Genomic DNA, 19540 nt, shown 5'->3' on the forward strand with positions numbered 1-19540 from the left:
TCCATGCATTTGTTACTTCCAGACTGGACTATTGCAATTCATTATTAATAGTTTGTCCCAATAACTCATTAAAGAGCCTCCAGTTAGTCCAAAATGCTGCAGCCAGAGTTCTGACTGGAATTAGCAAGAGAGATCATATTACTCCAACGTTAGCTTCTCTCCATTGGCTCCCTGTAAAATCCAGAAATGAATTTAAAATTCTTCTGCTCACTTATAAATCCCTTAATAATCAGGCTCCATCTTATCTATAAGACCTCATAGTTCCATATCTTCCAAGCAGAACTTTCCGTTCTCAGACTGCAGGCCGACTATTTCCATTCCTTGACTATCGAGCGTTGAGTCGAGACCTCCAAGAAACAGCTTTCCGACGTCCGCAGAGGCCGGGACCGACATCAGTAGCTTGTGACCAATCCAGTCTCCAAACGCATCCCAAAGGGCAAACGGTGGATCCAGGCGACGAGATCTCCAGCCAGAAGTTGGCATCAGGACGAGTCAGACAGGTCCAGAGGGCAAAGGGTGGAATGACGTGTAGCTCGACAGAGAGACAGAAGAGGGAAAAGAGAGAGGGAGAGGGAAGAGAGAGAAGAGGAGAGATTGCAGTTAGTTGTATTCACAGTCAGATAAAGTTTGAGGTGAATGTATATTAGTGTAGTGCAGCAGGGACTCCGGCAGGACTAATTATGACAGCCTAACTAAAAGGGTGGGTTCAAAGAAAACACGGACATGAGGGCGCACTGGGATGTAGAGCAACCAAACACTTCACCATCAACAAACCCGAGTGATCAGTGAGAGTTGGGAAGACAGCATCTAAACATACCAGTTCACCATAATGCTCTACGTCCATGAGTCCTTCCCAGATCTATTACACAATGCTTGATTAAATAAATAGGTTTTCAAGCCTAGACTTAAACACTGAGACTGTGTCTGAGTCCCCGAACGCTATTTGGAAGGCTATTCCATAACTTTGGGGCTTTGTAAGAAAAAGCTCTGCCCCCAGCTGTAGTTTTTAGGATACGAGGGTACTGACAGGCAGCCAGCATCCTTTGAGCGAAGTAGGCGTGGTGGATTCATAAGGACACTAGCAGTTCACTTAGATAATGCGGCGCAAGACCATTTAATGCTTTAAATGTCAAAAGTAGTATTTTAAATCAATGCGAAATTTCACTGGGAGCCAATGAAGTGTAGATAAGATAGCGTGATGTGATCGTATCTTCTGGTTCGAGTGAGGACTCTCGCGGCTGCATTCTGACTAACTGAAGCTTGTTTATGCACCTGGTTGAACAGCCAGACAGTAAGGCATTACAGTAGTCCACCTAGAGGTGATGAAAGCATGGACTAATTTTTCTGCATCATTTAGTGACAAAATATTCCTTATCTTGGCAATATTTCTGAGGTGAAAGAAAGCTGTCCTGGTGACATTATCTACATGAGCTTCAAATGAAAGACTGGAATCTAGAATCACACCAAGGTCCTTTGACTGTTGCACTAGATTGTAACGGAAAGGCCATCTAGAGTTACGGTGTGGTCTACATCTTGCTTCTAGCTGCAGATGATCCTATAACTAGTACTTCTGTCTTATCAGGATTTAGCAGAAGGAAGTTAATTAGCATCCAGTCTCGTATATCCTTTACACATTGCTCAACTTTATTAAGCAGTTTGATCTCATCTGGTTTTGATGAAACATATAACTGTGTGTCGTCAGCATAACAATGAAAGTTATACCATGTTTACGGATAATGTTGCCCAGAGGAAGCATGTAGAGGGAAAAAAGCAGGGGGCCTAAAACTGAACCCTGAGGAACACCAAACTCCACTGGAGAGCATGTGGAGTAATCGCCATTTAGATCTACATACTGATAACGATCAGTCAAATAGGACCTAAGCCAGGAGAGGGCCGTTCCCCTAATTCCAACAACATTTTCTAGTCTGTGAAGGAGAATACTATGGTCAATGGTGTCGAAAGCATTTAAGACTAGACTTAAAACTTTCGTTTTTTATAAAGCTTATAGTTAGAGATGGATCAGGTGACTCTGAACTATCTCTTAGTTATGCTGATATAGGTTAGTCTGCTGGGGGACCTCTACTGATAAACCGAGCTCCTCTCCTCTCTCCTTTCTCCTGTATCAATGCAAATGCCACCATTGCATGTCATTAACTTTGTGTCTTCTCTCTCTTTTAGTTGTGTGTCCTCCTCTCTGTCTCCCTCTCTCTGTACTTTTCTGCAGGTATCCTCGGCCTGGAGCTGTACATCTCCAGAATCCAGTTGACCTGTCCAATGTTCTTGCTGCATGTTGTTTTTGTGCCTTCTATTCTTTTCTCTCTTCTCTTTCCACTCACTCCACCTGGTTCTGCTGGAGGTTTCTTCCTCTATAGGGAGTTTTTCCTCTCCACTGTTGCCTAAAGCTTGCTCAAATGAGATTGTTGGGTTTTCTGTATCATTTTTTTTTTTGTATAATTATTCTCTGTAAGGTCTTAAACCTTAAAGTGTCTTGAGATAACGTCTGTTGTGAATTGGCGCTATACAAATAAAACTGATTTGAATTGAATAGAACTCACAATCAAGCAGGGAACTGAGTGCTGAAGGGAGCTTATGAAGGAGAGGGTGAATACAGGAGGAACTGATCAGTGATTAGTGCAGAGGGAATGGAAGAGTAAGTCAGTCCATGTATGGGCATTTGACACAAATGTTATCATCTTATTCATCACTGTTTTTCAGATTGAGTGGCTGTAACCTCTCAGAGAGAATCTGTGAAGCTCTGTCATCAGTTCTCAGCTCTCAGTCCTCTAGTCTGAGAGAACTGGACCTGAGTAACAACGACCTGCATGATTCAGGAGTGAAGCTTCTGTCTGCTGGACTGGAGAATCCACACTGTAAACTGCAAACTCTCAGGTTAGGATTCAATAACTTATATCCATTTAATGCAGTAGGTTTTTCTAGATCCAGAGACTTTGTATCTATAAGTATCATTGGAGATATTTCAAAAGTCCACAGCTGCTGACATGAGAGAGACCCAAGCAGACTAAACTTTTAAATGTCAGTCCATGTATCGGCATAGCAGTGGCTGGGGAGCAGAGCAGCAGGTGAAAGGGAGAGGACAACAAACTTCTGGTTAATGTAAAATAGTGGCAAAAAATCTTGGTCACTTTTAATAATGTTCTGATTTTGTGAGTTCAATTTTTAACTGTGTATGTGTAGTTAAAAATTGTTAATTGTTGTTTGTTGACTTCGGTACAGTAGGGCGCGGGTTTGTGTGCATAAAGACAATATCCAGTGTGGGCCCTTAGACAAGGCCCTTAATGTTACCTGTCTACCTCGTATAATGAGAGATACAAACACAAGAGTCAATCCGGCTCGGATGTCGGCTGGGTCAACAAGGTCCGCGTCAGGTGTTGGGGAACCAGGGCAACCTACTGAGAAGTGGGCTATTGGAACAAGGACAAGACATTCGTGGAAAAGAGATGAAAACATGGAACTATTAGAATGCTACTACACAAGTAAGCCTAATAAGCGTGGCCACATGAAGAGGATGTGGGAACCATGGACACTTCTATACCCATCATCAAGGCTAACACCGAAACAACTAGTAGCATAGTTCTCTAACATCTGCAAGAAACACCTGATGTCACAACTAGAGATTGATGAGGTACAACACAAATGCTACGGCAAGGGGGAGTCAGGACGACAGGTCAGTGGGGAGATATTACGATCATCCTCCCCACAATCAGAGATTGGGTTCCAAGCCCCAATAATAATAACAGAACTTAATGCTAGAGCAGCTGACCGAAGATTGAAGATCATGGCTAAAATGCACACCTGGAGCCCCCGAGTATGGCTACCAAGAATTAGTGAAGTACCTTCTGAAAGTCTACTAGAAGATGTGAATTCAGCACTACAGACAATACCAACTCTGGCCATCACTGAGACCAATCATCTGATATACAGCACAACAACCGTAAGATCAACGCAAGCAACTGTAAGATCAACGCAAACCATAAGGTGCAGTATCCTTCATGGAAACAGAGGTTGGAGGCTAAGATCAAGGCAACACAGGGAGAAGTTAGCTAACTATGAGAACTACAGAAAGGCATCATAAAGAAGAACCAGGTGCTGAAGAAGTACAGTTACATGACCATATCTGAGGCCTTGGAGACTGCCAAGCAAAGGCTCACAGCCCTGGCTACCTGGCTGAAGAGATACACCAGAGAAGTTGAGACCAGGAGAATAAACAGGATGTTCTCCACTGAGCCATCCAAGGTGTTCTCACAGTGGCAGGGTAATAACATGAAAGCAGAGCCACCAAGGCTGGAGACTGAACAATACTGGAAAAGCATATTGGAGAAGGAGGGATCACATAACAGCATACCCAGTGGCTGGTGGACTTGAGAGCAGACCACAGCAACTTTCCTGAACAAGATCCAGTAACCATCACAATGGCAGACATTCAGACATCCAAGAGAGGGTCTCAGGTATAAAGAACTGGAGAGCACCAGGTCCTGACATGATCCATGCCTACTGGCGAAAGAAGCTAACCTGCCTGGGCACTGCTCATGTGTTGATCCATGTGCCTGCTCATCTTAGCCGCTAAGATTGGAAAGGAATTGGTAGTAACACCAGGGGAGCAAAGCACCAGCTACTGGTAGACAAAGCAGTCACCAGACACTGTAACACCAGACATACCAACCGGTGCACTGCCTGGATTGACTACAAGAAAACCTATGACTCAGTGCCTCACACATGGATCATGGAATGCTTGTACAAGATCAACAGGACTCTAAGAAACTTCATCCTGAACTCAATGGGAAAGTGGAAAACAACCCTAGAGGCCAACTTTAAGCTGATTGCCCAAGTCAACATCAAGTGCGGCATTTACCAAGGAGATGCTCTGTCCCCACTGCTGTTCTGCATGGGCCTGAACCCCCTCAGCCACATCATCACCAAGACTGGCTAGATAGCGACTACAAAATGCAACAACCATCCGCCACCTCCTCTACATGGATGACATCAAGCTGTTTGCCAAGAGCGAACGAGACATCGACTTGCTGATACATACCACCAGGATCTACAGCCAAGACATCAGAATGTCTACTAAGGGGATAGAACTAATAGAAGGCAAGATAGCAGATGTTGAGGATAGCTACAAATACCTTGGAATCCCACAGGCAAATGGTAACCACGAAGAGGCTGCAAGGAATACAGCAACCTCCAAGTACCTCCATAGGGTAAGGCAAATCCTGAGAAGTCGTAACAGAAAGAAACTAACTTAACAAATAATACATAACGTTACACATTTAGTGTGTTACACTCAGTAGCTTGACTTGAATAACGCTAATTCCTACAACATGAACACGTTATTTATCATGTTTACAGGAAACAATTCTAACATTTCTAATGTCATAAACATGTTCATACTTACAAAGACAAATATTTAACAGGTACAAACGTATAGAGCACATTCAGCATGTACATGAACTACTACTGTACCGACAGAGAACTACATCAAAGATGTACTATTGAACAGAGTGGAAAGAGCGCTCACTCTGTAACTAACTATCTTCACAAAGATCAACTGAAATACACAACTCTCACTCTGACAAGTTTTTAGAACAAATACTTTTAGCTGCCTTTGTCATGGATTTACTCTCATTAATTTATCACTTAATAACTAACCTTCTAACTTATTCATGTTTTGACATTTACAGTATATTTCTGTACTCTTAGCTGAAGTAGTGATGTTGATTTATGTTTATTATTAAGGTTGTAGGATGGTGCTGGAATGAGGTTTTCTGGTGTGGTGTCACTTCTTATTCTCATTTAATTTCACCAACAACACCTAAGAAACCTTCAAAACAAAGTGTAAATGTCCAGTTTGTAATACGTCACAATTTAAAGCTGTACACAGCAAAGTATTGTTTGTCTGCAGATGGAAGTTGCAACAGACACAAGTCAGTTTTTACCAGTACATAATTGCTAAGTCATCACTAACTGAAGTAGTAATCAGTACTTCTGTGTTTACTCTGTTTTACCTGAGCACAGTTTTTTTACACCTCTCAGCTCAGTTTTCATGTAAAGATGCTCCAAGTAAAATGCTCCACGTCCCCTAAATCATAAGATCTTTTGTAGGTCTGCTCAGTGATTCAGATTAAAAGTGTCACCACCTCGTGGACATGGATGTTGTCGACTGACCGACCCGACGTTGTTTCCTGAGGAGCAAAGTTCCCAAATGTCTCCTGCATCCTGCAAACCGATTCTACCTTGTTGGTTGTGAATGAGAAGAACAAAGTCCGGGTGATCAACACCTACATCCTCCTGGTCATCAGGTATCCCACTGGCATAATAAGCTGGCCAAAAGAGGAGCTGGAAGCCACTGACATCAAGACAAGGAAGCTCCTTACAATGCACGGAGGGTTTCGCCCGAAATTCAGAGACTGTATGCTAAGGAATGCTAGGAAGGAAGGAGGCAGAGGATTAGTGAGCGTCAAAGCCACTTTCCAGGATGAAACCACTCAATGAATACATCAGAAAAATGGCCCCAACTGATGGCTTGCTTAGTGAATACCTCAGGCAGCAGGCTCCAGAGGAGCAAGGGAAGGAAAAGGAGGAACCAATGCTGGACTGAAAGACAGCACAAAAGGTACTAATCCTAGCAGCACAGGAGCAGGCTCTGAGTACAAGATCGATAGAGGCTGGGATCTACGATACTAGGCAGGACCCCCAGGTGCAGGCTCTGCAAAGTTGCCCCTGAAACAATCAAGCACATAACAGCGGGATGCAAGATGCTAGTAGGCAGGGCATACATGGAACACCATAACCAAGTGTCCGGCATAGTGTACAGGAACATCTGTGCTGAGTACAGGCTGGAAGTCCCAAAGTCAAAAAGGTGGTTGACAGAGCTAAGATCCTGTGGGACTTCCAGATACAGACTGACAAACTGGTGATGGCCAACCAACCCAACATAGTAGTGGTGGACAAACAGGAGAACAAGGCTGTAGTGATAGATGTAGCAATCCCAAGTGACAGAAATATCAGGAAGAAGGAGCACGAGAAGATCGAGAAATATCAAGGGCTGAGAGAAGAGCTGGAAAAGATGTGGAAGGTGAAGGCCCAAGTCGTACCGGTGGTAATAGGAACACTGGGGGCTGTAACTCCAGCAGATCCCAGGAACAACATCTGAGATCTCTGTCCAGAAGAGTTCAGTCCTAGGTACAGCTAAGATACGGTGCAGGACCCTCAAGCTCCCAGTCCTCTACCAGAGGACTGGGAGCTTGAGAGGAGCTTGAAGGAAAAAGACCGCTCGAAGGAAGGAGCGAGTGGTGATTTAAAAAAAAAAAAATAATAATAATAAAAAAAAAAAAAAAAATATATATATATATATATATATATATATATATATATATATATATATACATACTTTAGCCAATACAATACTCAATAATACTTTGGAAACTATGCATAACCAGTTCTTTAGTTTTGTAAAACTGTTACAGATGTGTTCAGTTTCTTTATTTCTTCTTTTGGTTTTTAGGCCAATAGAAATAATTTACATTGGGATTAATGTGTGTTTTGTAGTTTGGTTGCAGTGTACTATGTACAGCGTGTTTATGCTTTGAACGACCAATTTTAATCCTGTTATTGTGATTGTCGTGTCATGACAGTGGTTCTGTAGTGTGATTGGTAAATGGGCAGGAGTTAGAGAGTTCAAGGGTCAGCAGGGAGAGAGATTGAGTGGGAGCGGCACGAAAAGTGTATATTTAAAATATATGTAAACCAGAGAAACAATCTAGCCACAGGGGTTGCAAGCCAGTTACTTCTGTGCCGGTCCCAAGCCCGGATAAATAGAGAGGGTTGCGTCAGGAAGGGCATCCGGCGTAAAAATTGCCAAAATAACTATGCAAATCATCCACAAGACTTTCATACCGGATCGGTCGAGGCCCGGGTTAACAACGACCGCCACCGATGCTGTTAACCTACAGGGTGCCAGTGGAAATTTGACTACTGTTGGTCGAAGAAAGAGGGGAGGCAGAAGGGTTCGTGGACAGAGAGAGAAGGGAAAAGGCAGGAGCATAGGTTTGAGAATAGGGACTCTTAATGTTGGCACAATGACAGGGAGCTGGCAGACATGATGGAGAGAAGGAAGGTAGATGTACTGTGTGTGCAGGAGACAAGGTGGAAGGGCAGCAAGGCACGTAGTATTGGAGGAGGATACAAACTGTTCTACCATTGTGTGGATAGGAAGAGAAACGGGGTAGGAGTGATCCTGAAGGGGGAGTTTGTGAACAATGTCCTAGAGGTGAAAAGAGTCTCAGACAGGGTGATGAGCCTAAAGCTAGAAATTGAGGGGGTGATGGTGAATGTAGTCAGTGGGTATGCTCCACAGGTTGGCTGTGAGTTAGAAGAGAAGGACAGATTCTGGAGTGAGTTTGATGAGGTCATAGAGAGTATCCCCAGAGGAGAGAGAGTTGTTGTTGGAGCAGACTTCAATGGACATGTTGGTGAGGGCAACAGAGGTGATGAGGAGGTGATGGGCAGGTTTGGTGTAAAGGAAAGGAATCTGGAAGGACAGATGGTGGTGGACTTTGCTAAGAGGATGGAAATGGCTGTAGTCAACACTTACTTCCAGAAGAGAGAGGAACATAGAGTGACATACAGAAGTGGAGGTAGGAGTACGCAGGTGGACTACATCCTATGTAGACGAGGTCATTTGAGAGAGGTTAGTGACTGCAAAGTGGTGGTAGGAGAGAGTGTAGCCAGACAGCACCGCATGGTGGTGTGTAAGATGACTCTGGAGGTCAGGAAGAAGAAAAGAGGGAAGTTAGAGAAGAAGACCAAGTGGTGGAAGCTAAAGAATGAAGAAACGTGAGGAATTCAGGCAGAAGTTGAGACAGGTTCTGGGTGATCAGGAAGAGCTTCCAGATGACTGGGAAACTACAGCAGAGGTTCTAAGGAAACAGGTAGGAAGGTGCTAGGGGTGTCATCTGGAAAGAGGAAAGAAGGTAAAGACACTTGGTGGTGGAATGAGGAAGTACAGGAATGCGTCCAGCGGAAGAGGTTAGCTAGAAGGAAGTGGGATGTAGAAAGGACTGAGGAAAGTAGACAGGAGTACAAGGAAGCACAGCATAGAGTGAAGAGGGAGGTGGCAAAGGCCAAACAGAAAGCTTATGATGATATAGCTATATGACAGGTTAGACACAAAGGAAGGAGAGAAGGACTTGTACAGGCTAGCCAGACAGAGAGATAGAGATGGGAAGGATGTGCAACAGATAAGGGTGATTAAGGACAGAGATGGAAAGGTACTAACAACCCAGGAGAGTGTGCAGAAAAGATGGAAGGAGTATTTTGAGGAGCTGATGAATGAGGAAAATGACAGGGAAAGAAGGGAGGAAGATGTGGATGTTGTGGAGCAGGAAGTAGCAGAGATTGGAAAGGATGAGGTTAGGAAGGCTCTGAAAAGGATGAAGAGTGGAAAGGCTGTTGGTCCTGATGACGTACCTGTGGAGGTGTGGAAGTGCTTAGGAGAGACAGCAGTGGAGTTTCTAACCAGTTTGTTCAATAGGATTCTAGAGAGTGAGAAGATGCCTGAGGAATGGAGGAGAAGTGTTCTAGTTCCGATCTTTAAGAACAAGGGTGACACGCAGAACTGCAGCAACTATAGAGGAATAAAGTTGATGAGCCACACAATGAAGCTGTGGGAAAGAGTAGTGGAAGCCAGGCTTAGGAAGAAGGTGGAGATTTGTGAGCAGCAGTATGGTTTCATGCCCCTTAAGAGCACCACTGACGCCATTTTTGCTTTGAGAATGTTGATGGAAAAGTACAGAGATGGTCAGAAGGAGCTGCATTGTGTCTTTGTAGATTTAGAGAAGGCGTATGACAGGGTGCCGAGGGAGGAGCTGTGGTACTGTATGAGGTCGTCGGGAGTGGCAGAGAAGTACGTCAGACTAGTTCAGGACATGTATGAGAGAAGTATGACGGTGGTGAGATGTGCTGTAGGTCAGACAGAGGAGTTCAAGGTGGAGGTGGGACTACACCAAGGATCAGCTTTGAGTCCCTTCTTGTTTGCTATGTTGATGGACAGGCTGACAGATGAGGTCAGACAGGAATCTCCCTGGACAATGATGTTTGCGGATGACATTGTGATTTGCAGTGAGAGTAGAGAGCAGGTAGAGGAACAGCTGGAGAGGTGGAGGTTTGCTCTGGAAAGAAGAGGCATGAAGGTCAGTCGTAGTAAAACAGAATACATGTGTCTGAACGAGAGGGATCAAGGTAGAAGCGTTAGGTTACAGGGGGCTGAGGTGAAGAAGGTGCAGGAGTTTAAGTACTTGGGGTCAACAGTTCAGTGTGATGGGGAGTGTGGAAAAGAGGTGAAGAGGCGAGTGCAGGCAGGTTGGAGCGGGTGGAGGAAAGTGTCAGGAGTGTTGTGTGATAAAAGAGTGTCAGCAAGACTCAAAGGAAAGGTGTACAAGACAGTGGTGAGACCAGCTCTGCTCTATGGGTTAGAGACGGTAGCAGTGAGACAGAGACAAGAGGCTGAGATGGAGGTAGCAGAGATGAAGATGTTGAGGTTCTCCTTAGGAGTGACCAGGTTAGACAGAATAAGGAACGAGTACATCAGAGGGACGGCTCACGTTGCCTGTGTTAGCGACAAAGTCAGAGAGGCCAGACTGAGATGGTTTGGACATGTTCAGAGGAGGGATAGTGAGTATATTGGTAGAAGGATGTTGGAGATGGAGCTGCCAGGCAGGAGGACAAGAGGACGGCCAAAGAGGAGATATATGGATGTCTTAACAGAGGACATGAAGTTGGCTAGTGTTAGGGTAGAAGATGCCCATGACAGAGTTAGGTGGAAAAGAATGATTCGCTGTGGCGACCCCTGATGGGAAAAGCCAAAAGAGTAGAAGATGTAAACCAGAGAAACAGAGACATTAAGAAGGAAAAGAACAGTTTTTACAGTGAATATTGTTCCTGTTAGTCCTGTTGTTGAACCAGCTACAGCACAGTGGACTACAGTACGTTAAGTAGCCGTTTTAAAGTACACTGACTCTAAATGACGAGGAGGAGGTCGGCACTGTTTGATTAGCATGTCGGGCTAACAACCAGCTAGTCTGATAAGACCTCCCAGATATCGCTCCATGTATTCAAGAGAAAGCCTGACAGCTCCTCTGGTAACAAGAGAGGAGGGTACAGTTCACCTTACTGATGAACCTACTCCTGTTGCTCGCTGCTGTTAGCTGGGAGCTAAGCTACAGACTAATGCTGGATCATCAGTGGAGGGGCAGCGTCTGGACACAGATGTTGACACTGGTTGTGTGAGTCTCCAACTTTGATTTCTGCAGCCCAGTGAATTATGTGACAACAATCTGGTGATATTTTATTTGGCTCAACAAAAGTACTTTTATTTATTTTCTCCTTTAATTAATACATTTGGTTAAAATTTGAGGACATAGTTGTTTCTGTGATCTGTTTTATAGGTTGAGACAAAACAGTAGACGTAGAAGTAGAAGTTATAAGGAGAAGTGGGAGTATTTTACCAATTGATTTCATTCTGTTGTTGCTTAAACTAAAAGTGGTGTTCATTAATCAACTTTGGGAAGTAAAGTTTGAGCTCAGGATGCTGTCCTCCTATTAGAGGGTGAAGGAAGCGTTACATATAAAATAAAACATTGATGATCTTTCATGTCTTTATTTAACAGACATGTGACTCTAAACCACACCCCCATTCTTTATTTCATTGATTGGACTCCAGGTTTGCTAACACCTGACTATATTTGACGTTGTGACATCAGACAGTGTTTCACTGACTTTTTCCACCATCACTCTGTATGTTTAATGGTTGTGTTCAATAAAGACATGAAAGATCAGGACTCTTCAGGTGTTTTTATCAACTTAGAAATATTGTGTTTGTTTATATTTGTGACTTTGGTGAAGATCAGATTACATTTCATTAACAACTGACGCAAAACAGGAAATTGAAAATAATTCACTGACTTTTTCTTTCCACTGTATGTGACTAAATTTGTGTAAAATACAAATATGAGTATGTGATGTTGGTCTGTACAAAAAAAACAGCACCCAATCTGCGTGTTGTTTTGTGTGTCTGCAGACTGTCGGGCTGTTTGATCACAGAGGAAGGCTGTGCTTCTCTGGCCTCAGCTCTGAGCTCCAACCCCTCCCATCTGCGAGAGCTGGACCTGAGCTACAATCATCCAGGGGACTCAGGAGTGAAGCTGCAGTCTGCTGGACTGAAGGATCCACACTGGAGACTGGACACTCTCAGGTATGGAGAGGCCTGCTGCAACCACAGACAATGTCTGATCGAGGAGGAAGTAGAGATGTTAATGATTAATGACTCTGTTTGTTTAGATAAGTAAAACAAATGCACCTCTTAGCCATGAAAGGAAGAAAAATGTGTCAGCATCAGTTTGTGTCTCACTGTGGAGTCGTGTTGATGAACACTGCAGCAGAAAGTAGTTTTGTGCTGGAAACATTTCCTCTCAGCTGATGACAAATTTTCACTGAAGCACTTTACATTCAGCAAAGAAAAGAGGGGAGCTCCTGTAATTCTGACTTCAGTGTCTCATTCTGACTTTGTGAACGAATCTCCTCATGATGAAATCAGGTGTTACATTAGATTCTGTTAACTGAATAGGAAATTCATCCACCTTATAGGTAGAGTTTTTATCCACAGAATGACAATGAATGAATATCAGAGGATTGAATCAGGTCACAGCATCATGTCTCTGTCTCCTCAAATAATGATGATTGAAGCATCTTCACCTTCCTGAGATCCTGATCTTGTCATGATGAGATCTTGTGTCATATATAGGAGACAGTAAATCAGAACTAGAACATGTTCATTTCATCATTACAATCTGTCAAAGAGGAAAAACTCCTTGTTGTTGAAGAATTAGTTTGTGATTGAATGTTTTTCTCCTCAAACTCCTGTTTTCACTTTCTGTCTCTGGCTGCTCCAACAAATCTGACATCAAATCAGATGAAGCCAAGTCTGTGTGTAATGATCAATATCCAGTAGCTGTAGGTGAACTAGACTTCCTCTGAACACAGGACAACGTGTGAAGCTCAGCTGAGATCAGTCCACAGACATTAGAGAGAGGAAAACACACACACAGAGTCCATGTATGTGGAGTTGAGCCTCTTGGACTTTGCACTCCAGTTTCCTGCTTCCTGTGGTGTCACATTAGTTTGTCTGGTGACAGAGTGAGACTGAAAGCAGGTGTCTGACACCAAAACTGCTGTGAACTAGAGAATTGAAATCTTTCCTCCATGTCACCTCCCTGCTCCGTAGAATTCCAAGATAAGGACTCCAATTCCTTAGTTGTTTGCTGAATGTCCATCCCTACATACAAGCCTCCATTAGAACAGAACCAGAACACACTGTGTGTATGAGAGCCATGTAATGTCCATGTGTGCATGCTGAAAGAGAATGTGCTGCTCTGACCCCCCTCCTCCTTTCAGGGTGGAGCCTGGTGGAGTCCGATGGTTGAGACCAGGTCTGAGGAAGTGTAAGTGTGTTTTTAATGAGACTGATGAAAACAAAGCAGCAACATTCAACCATCTTCAAACTGTCACATCACTCATTCAAATCCCTGATGTCATGAGTCCTCATCAAACTGATGATAGATTAATAACTGCAGCTGGATTGTGTCTTGTTCTCTCCATCAGATTTCTGTCAACTCACCATCGACACAAACACAGTGAACAGAAAACTACGACTGTCTGACAACAACAGGAAGGTGACACGTGAGGTGGAGGATCAGTCATATCCTGATCATCCAGACAGATTTGACCAGTGTCATCAGCTGCTGTGTAGTAATGTTCTGACTGGTCGCTGTTACTGGGAGGTCGAGTGGAGCAGAGGGATTAATATATCAGTGAGTTACAGAGGAATCAGAAGGAGAGGAAACAGTGAAGACTGTGTGTTTGGAAGAAGCAATCAGTCCTGGAGTCTGAGCTGCTCTGATATTAGTGGTTACTATGTCTATCACAATAACAGAAAAACATCCATCTCCTCCTCCGTCTCTCACAAAGTATCAGTGTATGTGGACTGTCCTGCTGGGACTCTGTCCTTCTACAGAGTCTCCTCTGACAAACTGATCCACCTCCACACCTTCAACACCACATTCACTGAACCTCTTTATCCTGGGTTTGGACTTTGGCTTCCTGACTCCTCAGTGTCTCTGTGTTCAGTGTAGTACTGAGAGTGTCGTCCTGTCAGAGAAACGTCGTCTCTGTTGAACAGATAGTTCAGTCTGTACATGTCTGTCTCTTTCACGCACACACACGTTTTCAGATTCATGGATTCAATCAGTTTCTTCTTGAACCAGTTCTAAATGATTCCTTGTAAACTTGATCCTCTTCCAGTCCTTTAAAGATGAAGCTCCGATTATTCCAGGATCCAGATGTTGAGGACTTGATTCTTAAGGAACTCAACTACTCATGTGGAGGAAGTGAGCAGTGTTCACAGGGTTCAAACACTTCATAGTATCAGCTACACACACTTTGGGGATTTGTTCTCTCACCTGCTGAACTGTGTGGTTGTTGTCACAGTAGTGAATGTTGGACTCAGGTGCTCGTAGCTATGAAGAGAAATGAGGAAGTGGATCTCAGTCTGAAATCAGTTCCTCTGTCATCAAGACCTCAAACACACACGTTACAACTACAGCCACTAAAAAACTAAAACTACTACACAATTCTAGATTTGTAATGTCAATATTCTTTTTATCATAAAATGTATTTAATGTAAGATTTATAGTGAATCTAAAAATGCTAAAGATGTCACCAGTAGTAGTGTGTTGGTGTCCTGTGGACTGTTCAGCACCCTCTTGTGGGTCAACAGAAACCTCTATATAGCACCGTGTTGACGTTTTGATACCAGATGTCTGCAGTACAACCAACACATTGTTATTATGTGTAACACGTGTTCACTGCTGATTTTACAGTTAAATGCATGTTTCATGTAGTTTTAGGTTGAGGATCTTTGAATGATTTGGACTCGTTCAAATGTTCAGTGATTCAGTGTAATATAGTCGTAGTGTTGTGAAGACGTTTGGAAAAATAAAACAGGTAAATGTGTAGTTGGAACATATTTATTTACTTACTACAGCCTCAGGTTTTTAATAGACTCTGTTGGTTATTTATCTGGTCTGATGAGTGAACTATGACGCCCCCTACGGGTCACGGTGGGGTATTATTTTTCCATAGGTGCTCGGCCACTCTGCATAAAGTGCGTAACCATCATGAACTAACTCTACCGAGTGGTTCATATAGTTTTTATTCCCACTGAGCAAATCCAATAATAACAAGTGAAGCACAAATCCAGCTCCAGTCCAGTGGACAGCAGCATCCCAGCTGTGATCCAGCTACTGTCAGTCAGTGTCACAGTCTAATAACAGTGTTGACAGCTGATCAGCTCCGTTAATGAACTGTCTCCATCTCTCTGAGTTCCAGTGATACTTGCTGCTCACAGCTGAGGGTGAACCCACTCTCTGTGGACACAGCCAGCGGGGATCTACTGCATGATACAGGCTCTACTCTCACAATAGATCATTATGGAGCAGAGAGGACGCAAAAGTAGCTCCGAAGACAATTCACCGTCCTGAACTTTAGGAGACTCCGTGTGGAACAGACATGGAGACATCTGCTGGGTAAATCTATGTACTGCAGATTTCTATGGATTCAATCTGAGACCAGGAGAGAAGCATTTGTCAGACTGCACAAAGCTTTATTTAGTTAGATCAACTGGTTAGAAGACACATTTAGATTCTGTTTTTCATCAAATAGAATAGAAGTCGTAGTAAAAATGGGACAAACTTACCGGAGACACGTTTCTGTTCTAGGTGAACTGTGTTCATGTACTATTACATGTACTTGAGTAACGTTTTGAAAACGTGTACTTCTAAGAGTAGTTTTACTGCACCGTACTTTGTACTTTTACTTGAGTATTTTTGTGAAGTACTAACTTTACTCTTACTTCGTTAGGAACAAAGATGGCGGAGCTCTGTATCAGCGACGTTTCAGTCGAAGAGGATGAACAAACCTGGCCTCATGTTAAAAGCTTGTTTAGTTTACACACAGTGAAAACAAACAGCTTCGTCATGCGGTGTCTTCTCTGTCTGACAAAACAGATAAAGACATTTCAGAGTATAAAACTCAACGTTTAATCTGAGGAAACGCGGTAAGTTTAGCTGTTTCATTTAGTGTTTCAATGTTAGCATGTTTAATTAGCAAGTAAGCTAGAGGCTAAAAATACAAGTCTCTTAAATTTGTTCTACTGGATAAGTAAATACAGAAATGTGGTTTTGTCACTGTGTCCTGTGTAAAACGATTCGTTTATTATATCCTTAATAAAGTTTAAATCCTATATCAGTCAGTTTCTGTTCTGTAGTGCTGGTAAATATGCTAATGTTTATGAACTGTGAGCTAGTGGACACTGACATACATGAATCTTTGTTCATGTTACTGTCATTAGGAGTTCAGTGTGTCAGTGACTAAACCACAGGGTGGAAAGAGTTAGAAGTTCAGGAAACTCTTCATGTAAAACACCAGCAGTCTGTACATTAGGAAAGTAAGAATAATGCACTGACCTACGTTCATTTGAAAACCATTTATCTTTCCACAGGACTTGAATTCATCAGACTTCATCTAGACACAGAGTTGGATGATGTCAGGACGAACAGCCGCCTCTCTGATGAAGATACTTCTTTTTCATGTCCATCCACTGCAGGTCTGGATCTATTGCATAACTTTCCTCAGATCAAGAAGCTGCCACTCAAAGTCAACACAGGTCTTCCTGCATCTGCAGCCTGCGAGAGACGTTTTAGTCAAGCAGAGCTCCTGTTCACTGCTAAACGGTCACAGCTTCACTCCAAGAACCTTGAAAACCAACTACTATTGAAGCTTAACCATCACTTCACTGAGTGAAAATCCAAACATGCAGACACAGTTTATTGTAAAGTGAGCCCTCTGTGTTTGCTGCCATTTGGAGGGCAACTCAATATACACTGGAAAAGTTTAATTGTTCAAAAATGTATTCTTTATGTTGTAATACGTTTTTACTCATTCATTTGTATTTATTTCATTCGTCTTATTTTATTATTTGGAATGTCTGCATTATCATTTTAACTGGCTGCAGTGTTCACATAGTTTCTAACTTACTTGAGTAATATTTTTATTATTATTATTTATTATTATCTCTCTACCCACCATGTCCTCTTGGTTGGACTCTGCCTCCTTTTAATCTGTCTCGTTGGATTTGAACATGTGACTTGTGTCCAGTAGATTTCCACCGGCAGAAGTTTGTTTCACGGTTCTTTGGTCTCTGCTGAATGTTTCTGTGCGATATTGTTCACACATCTGTACTTTAATGAGTTTAATATTGTGTTTTTAAAGATTTATCTGCTCCACAGATAAAACACTTTGTGTTGTTATGAACTACTGTCTGATCGTTACACCCAGAATCTTATGGGGAGGAGTTTTGTGGACTGGTTCATAACTCAGTACCTTGTAATTGGTTGGAGTCCCTCCTTCTTGCATGATGTCCGCCTCCAGTGTCTTCAGTTAACAGCTCTGTCCTCTCACGGTCGAGAGCAGACTTTTGGTTAATGGGTGTTATTTTCTTCTTATAACTGTTTCACTTCTTCTTCCATTTGTGCTGTTAAAAGACTTTGTCTGTACAAAGTCTGCACTTCAAATAATGTTTGATCTTCAACAAATAAGTTTCAACATGACCACATTTCCAGCTGTTCTCTGCTGCTCTGTGCTGCTGACTGTGTTGTTGGTTCAGTTGAAACATATGTTAAAACATATGTTTACATCACGGTGTTTTCATGCAGTAAGTCGTTTTTAGTTTTAGTTTATTTAGGTGAACTCTGACTGTTCAGCTCCACAAACAGAGCTCATTTTAACTGTGTCAGTTTCTGTTTTACTTGATGCTGTGAACCTTAGATCCTCAAATCAGTACAGACTCTGTCCACTGTTTAACATCATGTTTAAAATACTGTTGTAGGTGAGTTCAGCTTAAAAAAACAACTGAATGCATGAAACATTTTACTCAACATGTTTCAGAAAATCAACTATCAACAGGTCTGAGCTTGTTGATTTTCAGTTAGCTTTAATAGAACATCTGTCAAGTCTCTACTTGCCCCTGATTAATTACCTGTCAACGTTCAACTGGCAAACCAGCCTGTTTTACAGCCTTTCTTGAATCTTATTTGTTTGCCCTTGACGTGTGTCTTTATTTAGCTGAGAGAAACACTGTGAACATTGTTCTTGTCACTTTCCTGTAAAACTGAGATTGTCATTAAATTAAAATGTCAGAGCAGTTGTTGTCTTGTTGAAAATGTTACACAGACTATAACTGACATCTTAACTTGTTTTACAACTGTGTTTTAGTAACTAAACATTATAGACTATTCATCTCTATATATATTAAAACATGTCAATGTGTGAAATGATTCTGACTTTTAATCTGGAATTCATCAAAATTAGAGAGTTGGCTTATACGTTGAAATCAGGTCTACAAATAAATGGTGTGTATGTTTTAATTTAACTGAATAAATTATTACTAAACAGTATCCATTAGAACAACCCAAGATAAAACTCAGGCTTTTTCACTGCTGCTGGTAATCTGCTTTAATAACTTACTTTTCTAGAGTCACTGCTTTAAAATTGTGGCTCTGCTCTTTATCATTTTCCTTCATAAACCAAAAGTAAACAAACACTGAATTGACCGAACAGACTCTGATCCACTTTCTGGAACTGAAAACTCAGTTCTCATCAAAGGAATAATGAACCCAGTAACCCAGAGTTCAGGGTTTACTATAAAGCTCTTTAACCCTCCTGTCGTATTCGGGTCAAATCAGACCGATTAAGATCTTAAAACACTCATAAATATTGTGTTTTACATCTGATTGCCTCAAGGCCTTATGAGACATAACCGGGCTGGAACAAAGACAGCCTAGAAACGGCTGGGTTATACCTATATTATGTCTTTACAAAAGTTTCATGATGAGTGCCTGGTTCCTTTCAGAGGTCACTGTTCCTTCAAGGTGTCCAAGCAAACCAGGGAAAAATGGAATAAAGATCTGGGCAGCATGTGACACCAGGAGCAGTTATGCCTGGAATATGCAGGTATACATGGAGAAACCCAGTACTGTAAGGACCGAAAAAAAACCAGGGCATGCGTGTTGTGCCGGACATGACAACCGGTCTCCAGGGGCATAATATCACATGTGAGAAGTTCTTCACATATATGCTCTTGGTCAGGAGCTGCTGAAAAGAAAGCTCACCATGGTAGAGACAGTAAGGAAGAACAAGCCTGAACTTTCCCCTGCACTGGTATCGACCAGAAGAAGAGACCGACTCATCAAAATTAACGTTCACTGACTGACACACACACTCGTGTCATATGTTCCTAAGAAGAATAGAAATGTCATCCTGATGAGCATGTTTGTTGAGTTTGTTCTTTGGTTTTTCATTTATTTTTAACATTATATGTTTATTTTGTAATACATTTTCGGTGCCTATTTGT

General features: G+C 42.4%; 2 protein-coding genes across 2 annotated transcripts in view; both read left to right on the top strand.

The window, feature by feature from the left end:
- The window catches only part of LOC113168133 (NACHT, LRR and PYD domains-containing protein 12-like), a 152663-nt gene extending 138459 nt beyond the window's left edge, over nucleotides 1–14204 (top strand). The window contains exons 15-18 of the mRNA XM_033326626.1: nucleotides 2716–2889; nucleotides 12095–12268; nucleotides 13468–13514; nucleotides 13675–14204. Of these exons, the coding sequence (XP_033182517.1) occupies nucleotides 2716–2889; nucleotides 12095–12268; nucleotides 13468–13514; nucleotides 13675–14204 (925 nt within the window). The remainder of the gene's footprint in view (nucleotides 1–2715; nucleotides 2890–12094; nucleotides 12269–13467; nucleotides 13515–13674) is intronic.
- Nucleotides 1–19540, top strand: part of LOC113155801 (NACHT, LRR and PYD domains-containing protein 3-like) — a 100185-nt gene that overhangs the window by 16712 nt on the left and 63933 nt on the right. The gene's annotated exons all lie outside the window — the stretch shown is intronic.

This window comes from Anabas testudineus, chromosome 18 (assembly GCF_900324465.2).
Source record: "Anabas testudineus chromosome 18, fAnaTes1.2, whole genome shotgun sequence".
In the NCBI taxonomy this organism is placed as follows: Eukaryota; Metazoa; Chordata; class Actinopteri; order Anabantiformes; family Anabantidae; genus Anabas; species Anabas testudineus.